This window comes from Parasteatoda tepidariorum, chromosome 1 (assembly GCF_043381705.1).
Source record: "Parasteatoda tepidariorum isolate YZ-2023 chromosome 1, CAS_Ptep_4.0, whole genome shotgun sequence".
Lineage (NCBI taxonomy): Eukaryota > Metazoa > Arthropoda > Arachnida > Araneae > Theridiidae > Parasteatoda > Parasteatoda tepidariorum.
In genome coordinates, this window is record NC_092204.1 from 52,001,402 (window position 1) to 52,019,312 (window position 17,911).

Consider the following 17,911-nt stretch of genomic DNA (forward strand, 5'->3'; position numbering starts at 1 on the left):
AAATAATCGAACATTTATTTCATTTAAGTTCTATTTACTTTCTTTCAGGGACGAATAGTCTCAGTAAACAGACCTTTAAATATAGGGTGTTTCAAAATTATGGGACCTGCAAGAAGAAATGGACGCTAACAATCTGAGACTTAGTCCTGTACTTTCTCCTGGGCCCTTGTGGGAACGTTATTGGCGAGCGAGATACATTGTTGGAGACCTATAGACTCTTTCAAATTTGTAGCTCTTGTGTCCGTTTTTTGTGCTTTCTATGTATTGTTCTCAGCTACAAATTTGTCTTTCATTTCTGCCATTAGAAATGAAAAAAAAATTAAAAACTATACCTTGAAAATGCTTTTTGAAAAACTTACAATTTTAAATTTTGAAATTAAAATAGTAAGTTCAGTTGTAAGTTTAAGTTGTAATAGCAAGTTGTAAGTAGGAAATTGAAATTGTAAGGGAACGTTATTGGCGGGCGAGATACATTATTAGAGATCTATAGACTCTTTCTTTCTTTAGCTCTTGTGTCCGATTTTTGTTCTTTCTTTGTATTGTTCTCAGCTACACAAATTTGTCTTTCATTTCTGCCATTGGAAATTAAAAAAAAATTAAAAACTATACCTTGAAAAAGCTTTTAGAAAAACTAACAATTTTAAATTTTGAAATTAAAATAGTAAGTTCAATTGTAAGTTTAAGTTGCAATAGCAAGTTATAAGTAGGAAATTAAAATTGCAAGTTAGTGAGTAATTGTTAGTAAATTTGTAAAACTGTATGAATTAGTTAGCTCAATAGAACATGTTTCAATTGAATGAAATAGAACAGAATTTATTCTGTAATTAGTTACTTAAATAACGAAATTCAGAACAGAGATTTTTTTCGTAGGTTAACATGGAATAAATAAAATCGGTTTTCTGTCTGTAAGAGACTCTAAAGAGAGGCTATATTAATCCCACCAATTCAAGATTTTTGTCATATACTCTGGTCAAAGATGAATTTGATAAAAGGCACAACATTAAAAATTAAAGAAAATATAACAATTATTAAAAAACGAATAAAAAATGCGAATACAAAAATTCTTTTAAAAGTATTTATTTAACTGATTATTCAAATTAAATTTCCTTTACAATTCCAGATTAATTATTTTTTATCAGAAAATAAATATTTTGAATTTATTTAGACATAATTATTGTTTGTATTTTTAGACATTTTAAAAAATTTTGACATCTAATTAATTTAATTATTATAAGCTGTTATAAATCCCTTAATGTTTATGTCATAACTCTATTTATGTTAGTCATACCTTTCTATCATAGTTAGTCAACCAGTCACATTCAAGCAGTTTTACAATCATTAAAAATCGTAAGTAAAAAAATAAAATTTATAATTCAACTAAAAAATAATAAATTAAACAGATTGCAAACATTATAGGCTATCAATTATTGTCAACATGGGTGCGTTATTACGTTAAAAAATAGAAAAATATTTCTGCGAAAAATGGATGAAACTTCCAATATTTACACTACACATTAAAAACTAAATAGTTGTAAGCTTTAAAACAAATTAACTTTCTCGGATTTTCATTTCAATTTTCTTGGCAATTTTGATTACATAATAGCAATTTCTTTCGAGTGAAGTTGTGTTAAAATATTTTTGAAAATTAAGTTTGATTTAAAAACAGAAATTCTTTCAGGTTATTACCTTAAATTGGTTTGATTTTTAGTCCGGAGGTAGGGAGATTTTTTCCAAATTTTACCTACTATAAAGTATTGGTCATAATCCTGCTGTGCTTGTAATATGAATTCATAAAGTTTATGCTTATGAATACAAATAAACTCAATGAGAAATGATCAAAGTAACAAATGAATAATGAACAACAGAAACTCCCATAGCTCTTATTGACCTCACGCTAACCTTTTATGTTACCCATATTTATAATTAAAAATATTTTCCTTCTTTGGTTTCCTTCTTTCTTTTTTTCTCTCTTTCAATTTTTTAAAGTTATCAACAGATGGCTGGACAAATCATGAAGTTAAATAGCATCCATTCGAGCATGTTTAGATTTAAAACCCAGTTTCTGCTCTAGTTTGCCAAAAATAACACAAAAGTTAACATTCTTAAGAGTCTTATTTTATAAACCATCTCATGAAGGAAAGCAGATGTTCTATTAATAGAACAATATCTCAAATAAAACAGTAAAACAACATTGAATGATAAAGAAAATATCGTTTCTCTGAATATCATGTATTTAATCATTAACATAAAAAAACATTATTGAAAATCTTAACAGTCACTCTTTCTCAGAATTTCTGTTAGCTAGAATTTAATTACACACGATGTCGATAACAAAATTTCCAGTTAGAAGAAGAAGATTGTGACATCAATCACAGGTGAGAAAATACTTCCAAATAGGTTTTTCCACTTGACCTTCAAACAAACAATCAAACAAAGTAGCAATACTTGAATTTTCATGTTTTTCTTGTTTTTTTTTTAATAAAATAAAAACTAACACCTAGATAAATTTATTGAATCGTTTGCAGTCAAGTAATTCTATTCGTTTTGTTTGCAAACCAGCTACGTTCTTTAAGTGTTCTTGTCTACAGATGATTGTTAAGTGTTTCGCTGATTCTTGAAAGGGTAAGAGAATATTCCTCACAATATTTTTAAAATATGTTACGGAATTCTTTCAAATCCCCATTTCTAGCCTAGCTTGACAAGGTCCATGAGATTGTTCACCTTCAAAAAGTCTAAAACAAGTAAGGGTCTTTCAATAAGGTCTTGTTTTAAAAGACCGAGGCAGTCCAGTAGATGTTCAGAGAGTGCCTGGACCGAAGAGCACTTGGTACAGAAAAAAAGACTGAATCACTCTAATTAAATAAATATCATAAATTTAAGTTAAAATGAATTTTACGGATGATGCACCTTAAGTACTAGTACTTTATACAGTAATTAGAGTTTTCTGCAGTATAACGGAGCAGTTTTACAGGAATAATAAAATTGGGTCTATAAATTAATTATAAAAACCTTTCGATAAAAAAGGGGTAAACATGATATAAAGTTTAACAGTTTTTGTTTTTATTCATTATTATTATGTAATTATTAAACGTAAACTTTTAAAGTCATTCGATTTATCCATAAAGATATTCGATAAAGTCATTCGATTATGTGGTACATTATCTGAGGAGAAATTATTTATCCATTTACACCAAGTGACCTTTTAAACATACAGTTCCTCTTTTTAAAAAAAAGGATAAAAGTGGTTACACAAGTGCTTCATTTTCAGGATTTATTTTGTAGTAACATGATCTATCATATAAACAGTATAAATATTTATATTTGGCTCTGAAGCTAAAGCACAGTGCTTTTTGAAAGCTTAATGACAGAAAATGAAAGAACTTAATTAAGGAGCTTTGATGTAAACAAACATGTACTGCTACTTTTTTCATAAATAGACTTTTTTGTGACCGGGCATTAATGTGTTAAAGGTGATGACAACAGTTTTGTTTTAAAATTGTTTATTTGCAGAATGTCATTTATCTAGCAGTATTTATTAACAAACTATGTATGGTTCTTGATAATAATTTTTTTAGCATCAAATAAATTTAGCGCTGCGAAATCACTCCCTTTGATGCTTTTGGAATCATTATCAAAAATTAATTTAAACACAGTACCTATATTAGTGGTCACAAATTATAGATATTAGAGGTCACTAAACCACAAATGAACTATTGTTAATGAGAAAAGCAAAATTAAAAGCTTCAAAAACTGTTTGATTGCGGAGGGAAACTTGGAAAAAGCATCCAAAACTGTTTGATTGTGGAGGAAAACTTGGAAGTGGTTAAATACTTTAAGTATCAGGAATCAAATTGGCTTTGATGTTTTAAGTGCGTCTCCATCAATCATTCATTCTGTCATTATGACATTAAGTTTTACTCTTGCTTAAAGATTGCGTACTGACTGGAATTGAATAATTTTTCACACCATTTATCTTAAATGCTCCTACAATATATTGAGATTTGTGAAACGGTACACCGTGTTTTCTACTGTTTTGATTCTCATAATTTTATCTCTATTCTATGAATTGTACTATTTTATTCCGTGTCTTATTGAGGAAACGATATCAATACATATTAATATAAAACACCAAATTTTAAAAAATTAACATTTTTCCTTTCTTTATAGTAGTTTTATTTATTTATTTTATAAAATAATAGTTTTGCATTTTGTTTTAATATTTTTTCTCGCAATAAACTAATTTCTGACAGAAAAACTGTCCAACATTTTCTCTTAGATATGTTTTCTAATAAAATATCCAATAACTTGAAAAAGCTAGCAGTAGCTAATAATGATCTTGGTCTGAAACTTTACCAGTTACTAGTCAAAGATACACCTGGGAATGTTTTCTTTTCTCCATTTAGTTTATCAAATGCTATGGGGATGCTCTTTGATGGTGCTGAAGGAAATACTGCTAAAGTAAATATTGTTCAAGTATTTAAGAAATAATATGTACATTTATTCTAAAAAGTGTTATTCTGAATAATTTTTTGTCTAACGAACAAATTTCACCTATTTATAGGAAGTTGACCTACTTAAAAAAATTTCATTCACCAATTTAACGAATTTTCTGAGATTCTGAGGTTAAGAGTAGATTTTGAGGTTTAGATTTTGAGATTATCAAATGAGAATACTTTTTGATGGAGGCAAAGAAAGTACTGCTAAAGTAAAAATACTTTATGAATTTAAGAAATATTGTGTAAATTTAATATAAAAGAAGTATTATTCTGAATAAAGTTTTGCTTAACGAACAGACTTTCNTACTCTAAATAAATTATTCCTAAAGTAAAAATACTTTATGAAGTTAAGAAATGATGTGTAAATTTAATATAAAAGAAGTACTATTCTGAATAAAGTTTTGCTTAACGAATAGACTTTCTTCTAATTACAGGAAATTCACCTACTTAAATTTTATTCACCAATCGAACTAATTTCTTAGATTTTGAGATTAAGAAATAAAACAATTTTTCTTAGTAAAATTATTATTTTTTTAATGAGTTTTTCGCTAAAAGAACTTGAAATGAATCATTAATTTTTCACCAAATGAGAAATTTAAAAAAAAAAAACTTTGGCTAAACCATTTCAAAAATATTTAAAAACATGCAAATAGAGCAAAGAAATAATTTTTTCCAACGTGATCATTTTCTTAACTACGATTTTTGTCTTTGACCCGTGTTCAACTGTATCATTAAATGTTGTGGATGGTCTAATTTTTTTTTACTATAGTTCGTTGCGATCGCGAATTGAGATGCGTAATTACAATACACCTTGCTTTGTTTTCCACTGTTTTGATACTCATAATTTTATCGTTATTCTATAAATTGCTCGATTTTATTCCGTCTCTAATTGACGAAACGATATCAATATATATAAATATAAAATACCACGTTTAAAAAAATTAACATTTTTCCATTTTTTTTAATAATAGTTTGCAGTTTTTTATAAAATAACAGTTTTCCATTTTTTTTAAAATATTTTTTCTCTCCATAAACTAATTTTTGACAGAAAAACTGCGCAACGTTTTATCTTAAATATTTCTAATTTTCTCTTAAATAGACTCGCTCATATTAATATAACTATTTTCATCTAACTTCTTCAGACTGAACTTTTTTTTTCACGATAATTTTTTTCTAGTTTTTTTTTTAATTTCACTTAGTACTTATCTCTATTAAGCTCTTCAATTTCATTTGCGGAAAATAACCAAAAACTGAGAGGGTTGTAGAACTCTTTAACTTACATCTGCATTCTTTAAAAGCTTAAATCTCAATAATTCTATGGCAAATAAATTCTACGAACCATGCTCGATGTCTCTTATTTATTTCAATATCTTTAAAAGAATGTTTTTCTTTGAGATAAAAAGAGATATCGTTACCTCTTTTTTACATAATTTAAAAGTAGAACATTTAAAAAATATAATACTGCATTATCTCTCCCTATGTTTCTGGCCATCAGTTAAAGCCATTTACTGCGCGTTTGAAGCATATCGAAAGCAAATAAACTTTTTCTTTTTTGTTTTTGTTTCAACTATGTTCAAAAAGTCTAAAAATTGATTTTTTTGAAACTACAATGCATACGTTCTCAAATTATATATAAAATGTTTGGACTCGTTAGGGTATTTAGATTAAACTTTTTATCTTTTTTTCAGTGTACCTTCAGAAATGATTCACAGTGTTTGGAAAAATGTTTTTCTATTTATCGCATTCAGCGTGATCGTCAACACCTCTCATGGAGCTCCTAATAAAATATCCAATAACTTGAAAAAGTTAGCAATAGCTAATAATGATCTTGGTCTGAAACTTTACCAGATACTAGTCAAAGATACACCTGGGAATGTTTTCTTTTCTCCATTTAGTTTATCAAATGCTATGGGGATGCTCTTTGATGGAGCTGAAGGAAATACTGCTAAAGTAAATATAGTTCAAGTATTTAAGAAATAATGCGTACATTTAATCTAAAAAAAGTGTTATTCTGAATAACTTTTAGTCTAATGAACAGACTTTCACTTATTTACAGGAAGATGACCAAGTTAACAAAATTTCATTCTCCAATTTAACCAATTTTTTGAGATTCTGAGGTTAAGAGTAGATTTTGAGGTTTAGATTTTGAGATTATCAAATGTTATGGGAATACTTCTTGATGGAGGCAAAGAAAGTACTGAAGTAAAAATACTTCATGTAGTTAAGAAATGATGAGTAAATTTAATATTAAAAAAAAGTGCTATTCTGAATAACGTTTTGTCTAATAAACAGACTTTCTCCTACTTTCAGGAAGTTCACCCACTTAAGTTTTAATCACCAATTAAAATAATTTCTTATATTTTGTGGTTAAGAAATAAAACAATTTTTCTAACGCTAGGAAAATTATTTTTTTTTTAACAAAATGTGTTTTTTACTAAAACTTTAAATGAATCATTGATTTTTCACCAAATGAGAAATTTAAAAAAACTTCATCATTCCTTCATCAAAAACTTCAACTTCATCAAAACTTCATCAAAATCATTTAAAAATACTTAAAAACATGCAGTTAGAATAAAAAAATAATTTTTTCCAACATAATGATTTTCTAAACTGCAACTTTTGTCTTTGACCCGTGTTCAACTGTATCATTAAAAGTTGTGAATGGTCTAATTTTTTTATTTATGCATTTTAGAATATAATTTTCAGTGGTGCATATATGTAACTTATGACTAGGAATAGAAAGGGGATTTGTAAAAGGTAAACGAAGCATTCAGACAGGTTAGATATTATTTAATGCTAAAATCAATCTCTAATCAAAAGTTCAGGAGTCATTTAGGTTTTATGGAAAAAATGCAGATTTTTTACGTATGCCTACTTATACATCTTATATCGCTTTCTAGACAAATGGAATACTGTTTTTTACGTAATTTTTTGCTCTGAATCAAGGAAAAACATAAACACCAAAACAAAGTCGATTTTTATTTAAAGTTCTTTTATGATTACGCCGGATAAGATGTCTTAAACATTGCTTTACAGACCATCATAGTATTGAATCCTATATTATGTTATACGCTAAATTTAATGAGATTAAACCCAAGTCAATTGAATGAGATCAAAACCAATTCATTTGAATCAATTGCTCAGAAATTATAAGTTTTGTAAAGTTTTTTATGTAAGTATAAAGTACACTTTTCACTGTAACATATGGTTCTTACTCTTAATAAACCAGTTCTTAATGATCAATTTGTTGGTAATCACGCACTGAAGGTATAAAAGTTAGCAGAGAAAACATTGCTTATCTTTGGTTGGTGTATGGTCACATGTGCTCGTTTTCACTTGTGCTTACTTCAATAGTGCTGTCATACCTGGTTCGACTTACTCAAGCAATCAAGGCATAATTAATTCAGTAAAAAGTTTGCCTTTTAAAAAAAGAGTTTATTATTAAATAAACATAATTTGCAAGTAAGCGAAGTAGTGCTCTTAACAAGAAGGATAGATGAGTAGTTAAGTGAAAATAAAAGTTATACATTTCATAATAAAGCAGCGCTATCCAGTGACAAAAATAATAATAAGTGAATTATTGAATTGAAAGATTAGTGATGAAATATACACCATTAAGGTCAGGTGAATTTGGGGGACAAGTCATGACTTGAAAGTCACTGGAATGTTCCTCGAACCAATCCATGACGATTCGACCCTTATGACATGGTGCATTATCCTGTTGGTAAACACCATCCCCAGCAGGAAAAACTGTTGCCATCAATGGGTGAACCTGATGTGCAACTATGTTCAAGTTGCTTACAGACGTCAGGGATTGCTCTATGAGGATTATGGGTCCTAATGTGCCCCACGAAAACATTGTTCCTGGGCGAGAAACCATGGAAACCTGGGCGAGCCCATTGCTATATAAGGAGGGTAGTCATAATGTAATGGCTCTTCGGTGTATATATTTTATGACAAAATTTCCATCTTTTGTAAAAAAAAATTTCAGATTAAGTCTTTTTTTTACTAGATTTCGTATCAAACTGTTCAATTATTATGTAACCAATACTCTAAATAAATTATTCAATTATTCACGAGATTCTAATATACTTTATTTTTTCAGCAACTCAGGTCAGTCCTAGGATATGACGCGGCTAATCTGCGCAGTGGGGAAGTTCCATCGGCATTTAATGAATACCTAAACCAAGTTCTTCTTACAAACAAGCAAAGAAAACCAGACTACGTTTTAAATCTCGCAAACGAATTGCTAGTATCCAGTAACTATGACGTGAGTTCTAATTATAAGAAAGATGTTCAAGAACAATATCATGCAAGCATTAAGGAAGTCAATTTTGAGAAAAATTCTGCTCAAATTGTAAATGATGTAAATAGTTGGGTAAGTAAACAAACTCACGGCAAAATTGATAAACTGTTAAGTGATTTAGACCCTTCAACAGCATTGCTCATACTAAATGCGATTTATTTCAAAGGCAACTGGAAAATTTATTTCGATCAAAAAAAGACAAAACAACAAAAGTTTTACAATGATGGCTTGGATTCTAAAGCAAAGTAAGTTACTTTCGTATGTATGAAATTGTAAAAATATTGCATTTTTTTATTACGTGGAGATTTCCTACTCTTTCTTGCTCCGCTCACCAAGCTCTGTAATTTGCTTTTCATTCATCACAAAGTTCAGAACATTTTATTTTCAAAATAATCAATTATTGCAGCTTTATAAAAGAACTTTTTTTTTAATAGGCCGAGATAGCCTAGTAGGCAAGGCGTAATAAATCATGAAAAATTACTTAAAATAAATCACAAAAACATTACTTAAATTTGCAATAACTTTCGAACAAATTGGAATTTTGAAATAAAAAAGCGTCAAGCTCACAAATAAAAATGACTCTTTAAGCCATCAAATTTTTACTCTGTCGTTGCATTTCAGCTGGCTACAGATCGACCAAATATGACATTTATCTACAAGTTAAATAGTTTATAGTTCTCTTACTAAGTATCGAATATTGAATATTTTTTTATTTCGTCGTGTTCTCCCTGTATTTTTTCTACAGCCCATCATAATTTCAAATTCTTAAACATTTTAGTAAATATATATATATTTTTTTATTTCATCTTATTCCCTCTCCTTCATCAACTCCTAAGACACTTGGTGGCGTAGGCCACTACGATTTTTTAAATATAGAGAGATAATACTTTTTTGATCCATTTTAGCAGTGCAGAAGCATCTTTATATCCCGAATATATTAAATTGCTGAGATTTGGAAATCTAACTAATCTAAGCTCAGCGGAGCGACAGCCCTAGAGGGCCAAGGCCCACTGTGCCCATCTCAGTTTTCTTGACCTTGGGCTCTGGGGTGCAGAAGCAGATGTTTCGGTCAGGTGGTAAGCCGAACGCGAAACCCCCAGTGTTTAGTTCCCAAGCATGCTTGGTACTCATTTATCGACCCACTGAAGGGATGAAAGACTGAGTCAACCCTGCCCAGCCCGAGGATCAAACCAGGGACCTGTGAAATAATACTGACTGTAATTAGTTTTGACATGACTCGAATTAAAAAATTATCGTTGTCACAACTTATATATAGCTTTCGTGGAGGACTTTTTGATGGAACTAACCAATATTTGCGTTATACGGAGAGGAAAACCTCCCACGGTAAGCCTAACGGCAAGGGATGATTCATGATTCGTCTACCGGTGAATATATTTTACGTGAGCACTGTTGTCGGTGCGAGCCAGGTGAGTAATCAGTTTCGACCGGTCATCGCTGGAATTCGAACCCAGCTCTCCTCATTGATAGGTGAACACTCTATCCCCTGAACCACTACGGCTCAACGGTCACAACTTATGATGATCATATGTTCTCCATTGCTCCTCAAACAAACCAAGAAACGACATTGATGAGATGAGCCAGAGGTTAGAAAAGCCATCTTCCAGTGTGATAAGTACATATAGTGAGCCAGAGGTTTGGAAGGTCTTCTTCTACTTAGTATTAACAAAATAAATGAATATCAACATAATGTATCCCCACTGAAAATAATCTGAAACAAATCTAAAGGTATTTGTCTCGCTCGTTAAGTCTACTTTTTCTAAAAATTAACTAAAGATTTTATTTCAACAGAAAATCTTTAGAATCAATTCTCTAAATTTTCTGCTAAATTCTTACAGGAATTTCCAAAGACTGCCATCTATCATAAGAGGAAAAAAATACAATACTTTTTTTGTGTTAAAGAGACGTGTGGTGCTGCCATCTATAAGTAGATGAAAGTTTCATAATCGAAAAGTCTAGGGACGCTGGAAACTAAAATGAAGGAAATGTTGTGTCAACACCTGGAAGCGAACCCTCGTTTAGCCGGTCATATGATTGACAAATTTGTCCTCTTGGCTAAAGTATGCACCCAGCAGCATGGAACTCAGTGGCTTCATAAGATGTTCCTCACGCTCTTATTCAGAATAAAAATTTCCTAAATTTTATCCGAATATTTCTGATGATAAGATTATTAAAAATCTGCATATTTGAAATAAAGAAAATTAATTTANAACATAATGGACTCAAAAGTCTTGAAGACAGTATTACTCAAAAACAATTCTTACATATACAGAAACAACTGCGTACAGATAAAGTAATAATTACGTTCCCGAAATTCAAAGTTGAATACAAACGAGAAATGGCACCAGACTTCAAGGAATTGGGCGCAAAAGACGTCTTGACTCCTGGACAGGCAGACTTGTCGGGCATAGCCCCAACGAATATGCTTTACGTCAATAGAATTATCCATAAAGCAGCTATTGAAGTAAATGAAGAAGGAAGCGAAGCGGCAGCTGCAACAGGTGTTGAAATTGTACCTTATTCATTTCCGCCTCCACCTACACTAGAGTTTACAGCAGATCACCCTTTCATGTATGCTATTATTGATAAAAGGAATGGCATGATATTGTTTTTAGGACGTGTTACTGAATTATGAACAATTATTTTTATAAAATAAAGTACTTGGTTTCACATTTCTAATTATCATTAAATAAACAGAATTTGTGATCAAATACATTCAGATTTCATTTATTCATCTATACTTCTACTGAACTTTCTTGTTATACCTTAACACAAAAAGAATGAAATAAAACATTCAAAAACATTATATTTATGCGAACAAGTAGAAAAAGTAGAAAATAATGGCGAAAAAGTAGAAAATAATTTCATATTTGTCAGTCCTAAAACGCAGGACTTTTGGAAAACGTGTGGAGAATGTTTGGAGTTTTCTGCTCCAACGATTTTCTTTTTCGGTATGACAAAAATATAATTATTTTCTTCTTTTTTTAGATCTACTTCAAAAAATTAGTTTTTTTAGTTATTTTTTTTTCTTTTGAGTGTCTTTTACTTTGTTTAAGCTGGAAAGTTCTTGAAATGGTGATGTTTATATTCAAATACTTTCAGACTTTATTCATTGACCTACATTTTTACTCTACTTTTTATGATACTTTAGCACAAAAATAATGAAATAAAAAATTCGAAACCAAATAAGAAATTCAAAGAAATTTAAAACCCAAAAAATTCAGAATCAAGTGAACTAACTGCCTCAACGTGATCAAAGGCAAGTAGCCATCAGTGAGATATTTTTGTTTTAAGCAGAAATTGTGGGTTAATATGGGTAAGTGTAAGAATGTGACGGAGTGGTAAAAAGGGACAATTGTCTTTGGCTATGCCCGTGGTCATAAGGTAAATGAAGTTGTTGAATTTGTTATAGCATTTCGATGCGGACTGCTTAACGTGTCTACAGGCAGTGGTGTGATGCACGTGTTCACGAAAGAAGACGTCAGAGCTGTGGTTGGAAAATTATCTTGCATAAGAGGGATCAGAGACGTGTTTTACGATTTGTCAATCAAAATTACGTCCAAACTGGACTAGAATTGCTTCTGTTAGTGAATGAAAGTGCATCCCAAACTGTTCGCAAGAGAAAATTGCGACGGGAGCTGCATACAATAAATATTTCGAGTCGAACACCTCAAGGCCATTGCTCACACAGGTTAATAAAGTTATGAGAGTTCAGTGGGCTGGAAGTCAACGAACGTGGACTGTTGCTGACTGGTGGAATATAATATGGTCTGACGGATCACATTCTTGCATCACATTCTTGCCTTTATTCAAATGACGCACATCGTCGAGTGCAACAAGAACTAGATGAAGCATTTCATCCTGACTGTGTGCAAGGTCAGGTTCAAGCCGGGGGTGGGTCTGTCATGTTTTGGTGGTGTTTTTCTTATTAGGGGTTGAACCCTCTCACTGAGGTGGCTACTAACATGTACCAACATGTTTATTTGAACATTCTGGATGATCAGGTTTTATCTTTCAGTCAACATCGTCATGAAGAGCATGCTGTTGATGCCCATCTTTTTCAAGAGGACCACAGCAAAGTTCATCTGGCTGAAAGAATGTCCAATTTGTTTTATGAACACTAAGTCGTTTAATTACATCTCGACTGGCCTGAAAAATTACCTTACCTGAACCCCAATGAAAATTGGTGGGACATGTTGGAACAACGGGTAAACCGCCGAATTCAGAAAATATCCGGTTTGACTCTTGCTTCTCGACCAAAGAGATTTTCAGGGGGTGAGCTGAAAAATGATTGTATATAGATACCCGCCTGCTGATCTCATATATATATATGAAGTGCGGGGACGCTGGAAGCTAAAGAAATGAAGGAAATGTTGTGTCAACACCTGGATGCGAATCCCCGTTTAGCCGGTAATATGATTGACAAATTTGTCCTCTCTTGGCTAAAGTATGCACCCAGCAGCATGGAACTAAGTGGCTTCATAAGATGTTCCTCACGCACTTATTCAGAATAAAAATTTCCTCAACTTTATCCGAATATTTCTGATGATAAGATTATTAAAAATCTGCATATTTGAAATAAAGAAAATTAATCTAAGTTGAGGTTTAAATCATCAAAATAATTTCTCTATTTTCAGCAAAATTAGGCTTAAAAAGCTGGTCAAATACATTTGGATTTTATCGTTTACAGAAAATCTCCAGTATGATTTTTTTCCTGTAAAATATAGGCTAAAAAAATAGGATAAATACCTTCAGAATTTATTTTCTTTACAAGGCTTGAGAAATCAGTACGTATACAAATCTTCATAGATTTTTCTTAAAAAACTTGCGCTTACACATGAAGGTTAAAAGATATATTTAATTTTACGTTAAAATGTTTGAATTATTTTTTGATTTTTTAATAATTATGTTATGTTTTTATATTTCTTTTTATGTTAAATACATCAAAAAATAAGTAAGAGTATCTCCTAGTATCGTGGAAAATACTATAATTTTAATATCATCAGCTTTATTATAAACTAAAATAGAACGTTTAATCTTTTCATTCGTATTAATTGCATCGGTATTTTTATACTGAAGAAATATTTGAAAGATTAGTTTCATCAAAAAGTCTTCCACAAAGGCAAATTTCTCCCAATACTTGATCAGGGAGTTTCCTTGTCTTTTGGATTGGATTCAAAATTACAAGGTACGAAGTTGAACATTGGAAGCTGTAGACTCATAATTGGGTCGGCTTTTTAACGACGGTTATAAAATAAAAAATCTGACGAANTTTATTTAGACATAATTATTGTATGTATTTTTTGACATTTTGAAAAATTTTGACATCTAATCATCTTAATTATTATAAATTGTTATAAATCCTTTACAGTTTATGCCATAACTCTATTTATGTTAGTCATACCTCTCTATCATATTTAGTCAGACGACATTCAAACAATTTCCCACTCTTTGAAATCGCAAGTAAAAAAAAAATTTATAATTTAAATGAAAAATAATAAAGTAAACTGATGGCAAGCATTATGGGCTATCAATTATTGTCAACTTGGGTACTTTATTACGTAAAAAAATTTAAAAATAATTCTGCGGAAAGTGAGTGAAACTTCCAATATTTTAACTACACATTAAAAACTAAATATAGTGGTAAACTTTAAAACAAATAAACTTTCTCGGATTTGTATTTCAATTATGGCAATTTTGATTTCATCATAGCAATTTTTTTCCAGTAAATTTGTGTCAAAATATTTTTGAGATGGAGTTTGATTTAAAAAGAAAAGAAATTCCTTCAGGTTATTACCTTAAATTGATTTGATTTTTAGACTGGAGGTAGGGAGATTTTTTTCAAATTTTACCTACTATAAAGAGTTGGTCATAATCCTTCTGTGCTTGTAATATGAGTTCATAAAGTTTATGCTTATAAATACAAATAGACTCTATGAGAAATGATCGAGTGAACGAATAAATCATGAACAACAGAAACTCCCCATAGCTCTTCTTGATGTTACTCATATTAATATTTAAAAAAATTATCCTTCTTTGGTTTCCTTCCTTCTTTTTGTTTCTCTTTTTCTAATTTCTAAAGTTATCAACAGATGGCTGGACAAATCGTAAAGTTAAATAGGGAAGTTTAGATTTAAAACCGAAGTTTCTGCTCCAGTTTGCCAAAAATAACACAAAAGTTAACATTCTTAAACGTCTTATTTTATAAACCATCTCATAAATTAAAGTAGATGTTCTACGATTAAAAAAGAACAGTAAAACAACATTGAATGATGAAGAAAATATCCTTTCTTTAATATTAAATCATTAACATAGAAAAACAATATTGAAAATCTTAACAGTTCTTAGAATTTCTGTTAGCTAGAATTTTAATTACACACGATGTCGACAACAAAATCTCCAGTTAGTAGAAGAAGATTGTGACATCAATCACAGGTGAGAAAATACTTCCACATAGGTTTTTCCACTTGACCTTCAAACAAACAATCAAACAAAGTAGCAATACTTGAATTTTCATGCTTTTCTTTTTCTAATAAAATAAAAATTACCACCTAGGTAAAATGAAGGATCGTTTGTAGTTAAGTAATTCTATTCGTTTCGTTTACAAACCAACTACTGTTCTTTAAGTGTACTTGTCTGCTGATGGTTGTTAAGTTTTTGGTTGATTTTCGAAAGGGTAAGAGAATATTCTTTACGATATTTTCAAAATACGTTACGGGAAATTTTTTCTTCTACAATTGATAATTTTACAGAATTAAAGATGGTAAAGAGGGTATTAATATTTCAGCAGACTGATTAGAGTCATGATGATTTTTTACTTCGCCATAAGTTCTTCGCCATAAGATGATTTTTTACTTCGCCATAAGTTCTTTTTATTTTTTTTTGTAAATTTATTTTTGCAGTTTGTTTCAGAGTAAAATTAATTATTTGATGAAATAAATTATTGAACGAAAAACTGAATTTTCATAAAGTAAGATAGAATGATGATACCCATCCATGGTTTAAATGATGAAAGCTATGAACTTGAGACGAAATTAATATTGAATTCCCAAATGTGAGGGAATTAAATAAAGGTATTCATTATTTCCAAAATTACTCGAAATGTTTTTAAAATACTTCGAAATTTTCGTATCTGATTACTTTGTTCGCCAAATCTTTGATCACACTTTGCTTCGCGAAAGAAAAATTCTTTCAAAATTAATGAAACTTTCTATGACATATTTCACATATTTCAAAAATTTTCGCTATGCATTTTGTCAGGAAACGCATGATTATCGATTTTTGGTATTTTGATGAATAGGACATGCGCATTCTTAATTCAAATCCCCCCTTTTTTTAAACTTCTACTCTGTAAAAAATTAAGGTAAAGAGAACCAGCACCCAGGGACGGGTACTTTTTATCGGAATATGTTACAGAAAAAAAAAAAATCTGATTTACCGTAATTTTTACAGCAATTACCGTAAAAAGACTGAATCAATCTAATTAAATAAATAGCATAAATTTGCGTTAAAATGGATTTTAAGGATGTACCAGTACTTTATACATTAATTTGATCCGGAGTTTTTTTGCAGTATAACGGGGCAGTTTTATAGAAATAATAAAATTGGGTCAATAAGTTATAAAACTTTCGATAAAAAAGGGTAAACATGATATAAAGTTTAAGAATTTTTCTTTTTATTCATTATTATTGGGAGCTAAAATGTAAACTTTTAAGGTCATTCGATTTAGCCGAACAGGCTACAGGTTATTACTCTGTATCTAGATTAAATGTGGTAAATTATCTGAAGTAAAATTATTTATCCATTTACACCAAGTGATTTTTAAAAATACGGTTCCTTTTTTTCGAAAAAAATGATAAAAGTGATTACTCCAGTGCGTTACACATTTTCAGGATATTTTTTGTAGTGACATGATCTATGATATTAATAATATAAATATTTATATTTGGCTCTGAAGCCAAAGCACAGTGCTTTCTTAAAGCTTAATGACAGGAAAGGAAAGGACTTAATTAAAGAGCTTTGATACAAACAAACATGTACTGCTACTTTTTTTCATTAATAGACTTTTTTTTAGACCGGGCATTAATGTGTTGTGTTAAAGGTGATAACAAATGTTTTATCTTAAAATTATTTATTTGCAGATTGTCATTTATCTAGCATTATTTATTAACAAACTATGTATGGTTCTTGATGATTACTTTTTTTAGCGTCAAACAAACTCCAAAATCACTCCCTTTGATGAATATTTTTGAAATCCTTATCAAAAATTAATTTAAACACAGTACGTACATTAGAGGTCACAAATTATATACATTAGAGGTCACAATTTACATATATTAGAGGTCACTAAACCACAAATGAACTATTGTTAATGAGAAAATCAAAACCATCAAAAACTGTTTGATTGCGACGGAAAACTTGGAAGTGGTTAAATACTTTAGTTTTCGCCAATCATTGATGTTTTAATTCCGTCTTCATCAATCATTCGTTCCGTCATCATGGCATTAAGTTTTACTCTTGTATAAGATAAAGTTGAATGACAAGGAATTTAATTAATATGCAATACAGTAAATAAGCGAAGAGATATTTTATAAAAGTATTTAATGAAAAATAATACCAGCGAAATATATGTTTTTGCGAAGCGTTCTATTTACATCTCTGAATGTTGCCACCTTTTTATATGAAAGTTAAACTATTCTCTGCTATAATAAAATTAGACTTATGCGAACCTTACATTCTATTGATCTAAGTGACGATGGGATTTGTATTTTAAAAAAATGTGATAAGATTCGCTTAAAAAATGTTGACGTTATTATATGGGACGAAGCAAGTATGATTCCCAGAAAAGCAATAGAAATGATCGATAGAACTTTTCGTGATCTTCTAGCTAATGAGATACCATTTGGTGGTAAGATAATCATTTTAGGTGGAGATTTTCGACAAGTGTTACCTGTCGTTAAAAAAGCTACACATATGCAGGTTATTAATGAAACTATAAAATACTCTTTTCTTTGGCCATTTTTTGAAATCCTCCATTTGACAATTAATATGAGAGTTAAAGCTGGTAACCAAGAATTTGCCAATTGGTTGT

General features: G+C 30.1%; 1 protein-coding gene across 1 annotated transcript in view; it reads left to right on the top strand.

Moving 5' to 3' along the window:
• LOC107439735 (uncharacterized) overlaps positions 1 to 17,911 on the top strand; it is a 31,627-nt gene that overhangs the window by 10,056 nt on the left and 3,660 nt on the right. The window contains exon 5 of the mRNA XM_071185480.1: positions 6,185 to 6,446. Within this exon, the coding sequence (XP_071041581.1) occupies positions 6,185 to 6,446 (262 nt within the window). The remainder of the gene's footprint in view (positions 1 to 6,184; positions 6,447 to 17,911) is intronic.